At 35.7% G+C, this 10,310-nt stretch overlaps 2 protein-coding genes across 2 annotated transcripts; both read left to right on the forward strand.

The window, feature by feature from the left end:
- Positions 1 to 2,781: 2,781 nt before the first annotated feature.
- LOC150030227 (uncharacterized) lies at positions 2,782 to 5,345 on the forward strand. Its single transcript, XM_090309928.1, has one exon. The coding sequence runs from the start codon at positions 2,782 to 2,784 to the stop codon at positions 3,913 to 3,915; it is 1,134 nt and encodes a 377-aa protein (XP_090166054.1). The 3' UTR covers positions 3,916 to 5,345.
- On the forward strand, positions 2,860 to 6,155 carry LOC150030228 (putative receptor-like protein kinase At3g47110). Its single transcript, XM_090309927.1, has 2 exons — positions 2,860 to 5,458; positions 5,558 to 6,155. The coding sequence occupies exons 1-2, from the start codon at positions 4,114 to 4,116 to the stop codon at positions 6,013 to 6,015; spliced, it is 1,803 nt and encodes a 600-aa protein (XP_090166053.1). The 5' UTR covers positions 2,860 to 4,113; the 3' UTR covers positions 6,016 to 6,155.
- Positions 6,156 to 10,310: the final 4,155 nt, after the last annotated feature.

Below are 10,310 nucleotides of genomic sequence, written 5' to 3' on the forward strand. Positions count from 1 at the left end.
ATTTAGTAAGATTTTACAAGAGTTGCTATTCTCGGAAAAACTCACGGAATTGTTGTCAAGTGAATTGAATTCACTAAACGATAGATGAAAGAGAGACTAAACGATCGGGGAGTGACACTATACAATAGTTCACTCAACTAGTTATAGCTAAACGATCGTTGGCCTTTTGCTATACGATAGTTTGCCTTCTTCTAAACGATTGAGAATTCGTCTATACGATAGACTTATCTAATCTCCCACTTGCCCAATGGTCTATACGATTGTAACTCCTCTAGTCTCTTCCTCTAACCAAGTCCACCAGAGCCCACACTTTGGGATTCTCACATCGAGAATACCAAGGTAGCCATTGTGGTGGTGTCCTCACCCAACTCGACTGAGTTTGAGGTTTTGGAGGTCATTTGTTGGGTTCATGATGTTGGAGATCATTGAGTTCGTGCTCGTTATTGATCGTGTTATGTTACGATCGTAGTGTTCGAGCATCTGTGTGGTGTTGTCTTGCAGACTGATCGAGCATTCATGATCAAGGGAGTTTGAAGCATGAGTTTTCAAAGGTATGTATAATATTTCCTTTGTTCTATTCTGAAAGCATATTGTAATTTCGTATTGTGCATGATCTGTAAGTTTCCATTTCTTGACTATGATTATTTATGTTCAATTTCGAATGGAATTTAGAACGATCATTCCACTGCTCATGGAAATCCTCATGTTGATTTCCTTCACTCTTGAGATACTTGAGGATGTTTTTAACAGTCGTCTAGTAACTATGCTCCGGGTTAGATTGGAACCTATTGACGATTCCAATTGCAAAGCATATGTCAGGACATGTACACAATATAGCGTACATCAAGCTCCCAACTGCTGATGCATATCGAATTATTTTCATTTCCTCAACTTCTTGAGATGTCTTAGAAGTGAAAACTTAGTGTATTTTTTGCACCCTTCATATAATGGTTTTTCAACATCATTAAGCAACTACTCAAATCCATTCGGATCTCTTGAATATTCCTCATGAGCAACTTCAACCATTTCTTTAAACTTCCAACATCAATCTCCTCATACATATGGGTGTCAAACTTAGAAGATTCTCCATAAAATAATGAGTTAGGAAGTTTTTCTTTCATCAATCCCATTGACATATAAACGATCTCTAATATCCTTACTACTATGCTTTTCACAATTCCCACATTTCAAACAAGAACAACGAATATAGGAGCTATTTTTATTAGAAAATCCAAATTTTATGAAGTTTTCCACACCCAATTCATAATCTTTGGATAATCTAATCTTGTGCATCCATGATTGTAAATCTAGTAAGAAAAGATGATAAATAATTATCAACTTGTTGGAACGTATCATCAAGCAATGGAAGCGAAGAGGATCCATAAGCACTCTAATTCATTAATTTTGGCAGAAACAGAAGCATGCTTTAGCATAAATAATTGGGTTTCAAGTCATACCTTTGTAGAACTTCTTAAAAGCTTGAATCCAGCTACAAATCTCTCTGAATTTTGTTGTAGACCATTTCAAGATCTTCCCTACTATCCTTTTGGTGCTCTAGATTGAGTTGTGGGACTCAAAATGAGCTAGAATCAAGGGAACTTGGAGAGGTACTCACAACAGCAACCCACTTGTAGAACTCCTTCTTCAACCCGAATTTTCAGTAAAATGCTATTGGTTGCATTGCCTCAAATTTACTCCAATCTCTTCAATATATTGCATACCATCATGCAATGAGATTGGTTGCATGAGATGCAACTCATGCTTGGAGTAATTGAAGACTAAGATGGTGGGTTATGGGTGAGCTACTTGAAGATGATGATGGAAAATGCCAAATTCCCTTTTGTGTTTTTCTTTTTTCTTTTTCTTTTTTTTTAAATTTTTCAAAATCGATTTCGAAAATCAATTTTGTTATAAAATTGAAAATATCATTAATTTTACAAAATTAATTTAATAAATTAATTTTCTTAATAAAATTAATAAGTAATTATTTAAACAATTTAAATAATTTTAGTTAATTTAATATCAAATATTAAATTAATTTTACACAATTCCATCTTCATTTATTTAAATCATATTTAAGTTTTGATTTTCCAATTTCATTTAATTCTAATTTGAACATTTCAAATTAATTTATCCCGCTACTTTAAAGCTAATCCATTTACGAGCTAGTAGGGGGACCTTGCGGACCTACAGATCATGGGCTCTAACGATCCGAGATTAATTGGCTAAACTCATTAGACCGAATTAACTCCCATTCGTTAACTAATGAGTCACTCCACTAAAACCCATAGTTGAACTCCCCTCACTATAGATATATAATGTCCACTCGATATAACCAGGATTAGTAAGTTAATCCTTCACAGGTTGTTCGTAATAATGGCTGGGTTGAATCTCTGTTTTACCCCCGAAATTACCTCTTATTCTTTAAGTCTCACTGATCCTCTAATGAACTATTGATGGATATTTCTTTCATATTCAATACTGCACACAAGATACTCACTCCAACGTATAAAAGTCCATCAGGAAAAAAAAAACAAACTCACACCAAGAATTACTCCATTTAGTGGGGTTTCTAAGCTAAGATATTTTGAATTAATCATGTGTACAAATTATTTATTTCATCACCTTATATTTACTTCCCCTCAAATTTTGGTCTCCATAAAGGGCCTATCGCCTCTGTATGCTTTATGAGCTTACCTTGTGAGTTTAAGGTTCCATTGTCACAAATGTAGCATAATTTCTCTCAACAGGAAGAGGCAAGATTGTTACAATACCAAGAAGATGCCACGTATATTTTTCTATCACATCTTACTGATTTCTTTGATCTTACTCGTGGAAAGTACAACCACTTCTGGAGATGAATCAGATCGTTTGGCTCTACTTGATTTCAAAAGCACAGTAATAAACGACCCACTTGCAATTATGAGCTCCTGGAACGATTCCACACATTTTTGTAATTGGGTCGGTGTTACTTGTAATACTACTCTCAAAAGAATAGTGGCTTTGCGCTTAGAAGCTCGAAAATTGGTTGGTTTGTTACCTCCTTCACTGGGAAATCTTACTTATCTCAGGGCAATCAACTTGGGGGACAACCATTTTCATGGCCCAATTCCACAAGAGTTTGGTAAGCTACAACAATTGCGTTATCTGAATTTGTCCTTCAATAATTTTAGTGGAGAGATTCCAAGTAATATGAGTCATTGCATCGAACTTGTTGTTCTACAAATTGGTAACAATGAGCTTATAGGTCAGATTCCACACCAATTCTTCATGTTGACCAAGTTGGAACAACTACGATGTCAATCCAACCAGTTGACTGGAGATATCCCATCTTGGATAGGAAATTTGTCTTCCATATTTGATCTGTGTTTTCCATATAACCATTTTGAAGGAAAAATTCCCAGTGAAGTTGGACGTTTATCTAGATTGAAATTTTTTGCAGTTGATGCAAACTATTTGACAGGTACAGTACCACTTTCTTTGTTTAATATTACTTCTCTAACTCAATTGTCTCTCACCCAAAACAAATTCCACGGAAATTTACCACAAAATATTGGATCCACTCTTCCAAACCTGCAGTTCTTCTATGGCGGTATCAATTATTTTAGAGGCCCTATTCCCACGTCCTTTGTCAACGCCTCCCGCCTTCGGGTATTAGATATTTCTCAAAACAATATCACCGGAATGATACCGGATGGATTGGGGAGCTTAAGAGACTTGGAGTTACTCAATTTTGTTAACAACAAACTTGGAACTGGGAAAGTTGGTGATTTGAATTTCATCAATTCCTTGACTAATTGTACTAGTTTAAAGATTTTGGGTCTTGCTGTGAATCGTTTTGGAGGACCATTGCCTTCCTCCATCGCCAACCTTTCAACCCAACTCATATATCTACTTTTAAGTGGAAATATGTAAAGTGGAAGCATTCCTGCTGGGATTGTAAACTTGGAAAACTTACAAGTTCTTGTAGGAGAATTTAATTATCTGAATGGTAGTCTTCCTTCTAATATTGGGAATCTTCAGAATTTGGAAGAGATATTGTTGCAAGGGAACGAATTAACTGGGCCAATTCCATCGTCCATTGGTAACTTATCTTCACTCAACAAGCTCAACATGAGCTATAACAAAGTTGAAGGAAGTATACCACCAAGTTTAGGACGATGCAGAAGCTTGCAAGTGCTTGACCTATCTCATAACAACCTAAGTGGCAACATACCAAAGGAAGTTATCGGCCTCTCTTCCCTTTCCATCTACTTGGGCTTGGGTCATAACTCGCTTAATGGTTCTTTGCCATCTGAAGTGGGTGAGCTAAATAATTTAGCACAATTAGATGTGTCGGAGAACATATTATCAGGTGAAATTCCTATCAACCTCGGTAAATGTACAAGCATGGAGCGCTTGGATCTTGGGGGTAACCAATTTGAGGGAACAATTCCACAATCTTTGGCAGCTTTGAAAGGCCTAGAGAAATTAAACCTCTCCAACAACAACTTGTCTGGGTTAATTCCTCAATTTCTTGGCAAGCTTCACTCACTCAAGTATCTCGATCTGTCCTATAATAACTTTGAGGGGCAACTGCCCAAAGGAGGAGTTTTTTCCAATTCAACCATGGTTTTTGTCTTTGGGAATAAAAATCTATGTGATGGTTTACCAGAATTACATTTACCTCCGTGCGCATCTAACCAAACACATTTGCACTCCAATAAGCCATTTCTAAAATCAAATGTATTAATTCCCACGGCATTTGCAATCACCTTTGTTGGTATTTTGGTGATCATCATTTTTGTGTGTTTCGTGCTTAAGAAGTCAAGGAAGGATGCTTCAACTAATTCTTCTTCTGCAAAGGAGTTTCTACCACAAATTTCTTACTTGGAACTCAATAAATCAACGGAAGGATTCTCTATAGACAATTTGATTGGTTCTGGTAGTTTTGCCTCTGTCTATAAAGGTGTTTTCTCGAATGATGGGTCTATAGTTGCCATTAAAGTTTTTAATCTCCAACAACAAGGTGCTTCCAAGAGTTTTATTGATGAATGCAATGCTCTCTCCAAAATACGACATCGGAATCTCCTCAAGATCATAACTTCTTGTTCAAGTATTGATGGACAAGGCAATGAATTTAAAGCTCTAGTCTTCAATTTTATGTCCAATGGAAATCTTGATGTATGGCTTCATCCAACAAATGATGGGACCAATAAAAAAAGGTTGAGTATCATCCAAAGATTGAACGTTACTATTGATATTGCATGTGGATTAGACTATCTACACAATTATTGTGAAACTCCTATCATTCATTGTGATCTAAACCCCAATAATATATTGCTCGACGATGATATGGTGGCTCATGTAGGAGACTTCGGGTTAGCTAGATTTATGTTGAAAGAATCAAATTATCATATATCCTTTAGTCAAATCATGTCACTTGCACTCAAGGGTTCTATAGGATATATCCCTCCAGGTACTCTTTAAGTTATATGCTATCATTTTTCAATGGTAATTTCATGTCTCTAATTTTCCATAGGTAGTACTTTGTATGATAATTGATGAACAATTACAGAGTATGGTAGTGGTAGCAAAATTTCTATTGAAGGAGATGTCTTCAGCTACGGGATACTATTATTAGAGATGATCATCGGAAAAAGACCCACTCACAGCACGTTTGACAATGGTGTGGATATTCACTTGTTCATTGCAAGAGCACTACCTCATGATGCTTTGAAAATAATCGACCCTTCTATAGTATTTGAAGAAACATGCAGAGAAGAAGAGATCGAAGAGGAAATGCAAGAAATAGCAATAATGAGCCAACAAGATCTTAAAGAAATTATGCCAAGATGGATGGAAGAATGTCTAGTCTCAATAATGAGAATTGGTCTATCATGCTCCTTGAAGGAACCAAGAGAGAGAACACCGATGAATGTTGTCCTAAATGAATTGCAAGCAATTAGAAGTTCCTACCTCAGGTTTAAGAAGGAACGTCGAAAGTTTCATAGGCATTTGCTTCACCAAGCTTAAGAGGCAATAAATGAAACTTTATTATTTGGTCACAAGCAATAGGTTTCGGTTTGAATATCCACCTTTCAGACTAGCAGTTCCCAAAGGAGGGTGCAATAATGTTATTTAAATATAATAATAGTAAGACTCTTTAACTTAAATTTCCTTCTTTTGTTGGTAGATTAATTGGAGTATTTTTCGAGATCCAAGCATTCTGATTCTTCTAGCAAGCATTTCCAAATGCAAATCTATATTCACAACGCACGTATGATTGATTTTGATTATGGTTAAATTTCCTCGTTAAGCCAAGCCCCTAAATGAAAGAATAGTGATTTAATATTTTTTGCTATTTGACCTTGATTGACTTTGCAATGTTATTGGAACTAAAGTAACTTCTATCATTGCCAACAAGAACTCAACTCAATTGACATCTATATGTGTTAAAAATAAGAGGCTTATGGTTCAAATCTTTTATCCCCAATTTGTACTAAGTGGTCTACGGGTGCGGGGAATGGGAAAGGAGAAACGGAAGAGGATGTGGAGATAGGGAGATAGAAAGAGAGTTAGGGGGTGTTTAGCTCACCAACATGAGTTGAGTTGAGTTGGTATAATATGTCAACTCAATGTTTGGCCGACTAATTTTCAATGTTGATAGAGTTGAATTGGTATATTTTATCAACTCATCCCAACTCAGTGCAACTCTCTCTTCTTCCAATGTTTTCAATGGCTCCACCCATTGATCACAGTCAAACTTCGGGAACCAACTTCGAGCTTTGACAATCATCTCCAATGACAACTCTGACAACAAACTCCAGGATCCGACAATGACCTTCAATGATAGCTCCAACAACCACTTTCGCACCACCAACTTCAACGACCAATTCTAGGCTCCGGTAACCACCTCCAATGACAAATTCGATGACCCAACAACGATGACTACCTTCGCTTGACCAACTTTGACCACCAATTTCAAGCTTCGGCAACAAACTTTGATGACCAACTTCGACAACCTCCTTCGTAGGCTCCGACAACCATTTCTGACGACAAACTCCGACGAAAATCAACTTTGATGACCACCTTCAAGTGAGCAACTTTGAAGACCAAATTCGGGCTTCGACAATCTTTGGCAACGAACTTCAATACCACCTTTATGCCACTAACTGAAGGCTACGACAACCACCTCCGACTGCAAATTTCAGCAAAAATCATCTTCAATGATCAACTTGGACGATCACCTTTGCAGGACCAACTTCGGGCTTCACAAACCACCTTCATGCGACCAACTTAATTTTCAACAACCACCTCTGACTACAAACTCCAGCGAAAATCATCTTCGATAATCAACTTTGAAAACCACTTCCGACTGTTATAAGACTAATGACTGTCAAAATATGTTGTAGGGTTGTTGATTACATAAATAATAGTATTATGTCTACATTAAGTGCAATATTTATACGTATAAATTTATAAAAACATATTTTTATTCAATTAAATTCATATATCAAATGAGTGTTAAGATTATTTGGAAAAGTAAGTATGTAGTTGAAAAGTATGTAACATGTAACAAGAAAAAAAAACCCATCAAATGGAGACTTTTTCTTGAAACATTTTTTAGCAAGAATTAGTGATATGATTTGTTCTCTAATAATCCTCCAAATTTGGAGGAATTGAAAGTGAAATTGTTGAACAAATGTGGTGGTATTTGAATGGTTGTTAAGATGATGGGGGAGATTTAATTTTTTTTAAAAAAAATCATGATAGAGTAAAAATACAAACCAACAACAGGAAGAAGAAGAAAAAGAAGAAGATGATGAAATTCATAGAAAAAAAATTAGAAATTAAAAGTTTTGATTTCTATTTGATTTCTCTTTTCATTTAACTATATTTATGCAAGAAATGTAGTGGGTTAATTGTTGTTCATATATCTTAAAAAAAGAAAGAAAAAAAGAAAAACTTTAAAAATTAAAAAAAAAAATGCAATCCATATTTTATTCAAACAAAGAAGGGTATAATTATTGAATAAAAAAATTTCAAAACAAAACTAGTAATCATAAAAGCAGATTATTTAGTATCCAAAAAACTATACTAGATACCTCAGACACTGTACCAGATACCCCAGACATATGAACTCAACTCTGCACTTCAATCACAGACATGATTTTAACCAAATAACTTTCCACCCTAAATACAGACACATAAACTCTATAGACATATGAATTTCAGTCATCCTATCTCAATTTAGCACCCGAAATAGCTCCTCAAGGAGAAGAAATGAAAGAAGATAAGGTAGGCCCAAGCCCATGGAGTTATTGAGGATGAGGAAATATTGTCTATGTCGGTATAAAGAAATTTAATCTAGTTTTAATTTTTTTTTTTTTACGCACGATCTTAAATTTTATTTCATTTTTTAAAAGTTGAAGCTATTAAATTTTCTCAACATCTTGACATTTTAATCAATATTTTTATATTCCCATAAGTTCGAAATGAGGGTGAGTCAAAACTTCCATTAAATCATTAAACATACAAAAAAAATAAGGAACACAATACCACTAATGTAAATGTAATATAATTAACAAACATGTTAACTACTTGAAAAAAATGTTTAGTTACTAATTTAAATATTTTTATTTCTATAATTTTTTTTTCAAATATATCCTTTGACATCGACATGTTATCGATATTTTTCTAGAACTGAGACCAACATTTTTATCGACGTTGAAATTGACATTTTAAACGTTAAATACAAGTAAGATAGAAAGATTTAACTATCCAACTTCAAGAGAAGGAATACATATTAGCATTCACTACTATGCTCACGTGGCTTTAAATCTAATTAATTTGAAAGTTGAAACTGTCTATTTTTTTATTTAATTTTGAGAACTGACCACATTCATTTTAATATCTACCACCCCAACCGCCATTTAGTTCAATGGGATGGAGCCAACTCTTGGAATAATTCAAAGAGTAAATTCCAAATAAGACTTGAACCTCAAAGCTACTTGTTGTATACGGGAAGACCCTCAGACGATGAACAAGACAGCCATAAACAGTCAAGAAACGGCAGTCGGGCAAAGAACAAAACCTACAAAAAAAAACTCGTTATAGGTTGAGCCACGGAGCTCGCTCTCTTTAAGACGTTTTGCGGCTCTGACCAAGTGTGCAAGCAGGTCAGGAATGTTGCCACGTCGTCCCAGGATAAAATAGCCCAAAAAAAGAAAATCTTATTGGAAATGCACCATTACCGACATACACCCTTATGATTGAATGCTCGAAAAAATAGAAGCGGGAAAAGAAAGAAAGCAGAGGAGAGCGATGGAAATGGAAGGAAAAAATTGTTGTCTTATGAACTACTGAAGGACGTGCCTTTTATAGGCCTTCAGAGCTGAACTGTCGCGAGAGAGAAGCACGGTCAGCCTCTGAACGTGCGTGCGCTGAAGATCGGGACGCGACCAACTGAGATTTTTTTTTTCTTTTTAAAACGAAAATAAAAATTATGAGATAAATAATAATAATAATAATAATTTTATTAAAGAAAAATAATCACACACAGGTGCACGCATCTGACCAGATGGACGGTGGCGGTACGTATGTGGGACGTCCACCGAACCCACATTGGTCTATCTTCTCACTTTATCCAAAACATGGGTACCCCTTGGGGCCCAAACCCAGCCCAAGGTTGGAGTACAAAAGGGAGACTTCCTTTTCAAAATTTTCCAATGTGAAATTCTCCAACCAAAGTTTGGTTCTCTTTTGATTTTTTTTGAAAAAAATAAATTTTCACCCAACAATTTTCCACTTTAAAGTTTAAACATAAGAGAAAAAAAATCATCAGGCAGTTTCATCTATACAACACTGTGCATAAGCAAATGTGTCTTACAACTTGAACCTTTACGTAGTGTAGATGATTCAGAATATACTAGAGTAACCCTTGGATTTGAACTCTATCTCTAATAGCATCTCACACAAAGTGTCATTAGGGTGTAGTTTGAAAGCTCGTGCTTTAAGGCCTTGCATGTGTATCCCGATTTAGTGAACGCTCTAGAGAGTTTGCCTAAAAAAAATCCATAGGAAGCAGCCCCCACTTCCACATTCACATAGGTGAGTCTATCAAAAGTACTCCTATAGCTAGGTACCCCACTTGTTATCAAGTATAGATCTCATTAAGAACTGAGTTCAACTTCTTTTACGCTTCAAGATATCATGCTCAGCCTCTAAGTCATAAGAATGGACGCGACCCGCTTTGTGGAATGGTTACAAGTGTTGTGACTTATCACAGATGATCTGATCCTGATCATTCGTGTTGGGGACATGCGAGC

The sequence above is a fragment of the Benincasa hispida genome, unplaced genomic scaffold (genome assembly GCF_027475165.1).
Source record: "Benincasa hispida cultivar pf3 unplaced genomic scaffold, pf3_genome.v1.1 HicScf428, whole genome shotgun sequence".
In the NCBI taxonomy this organism is placed as follows: Eukaryota; Viridiplantae; Streptophyta; class Magnoliopsida; order Cucurbitales; family Cucurbitaceae; genus Benincasa; species Benincasa hispida.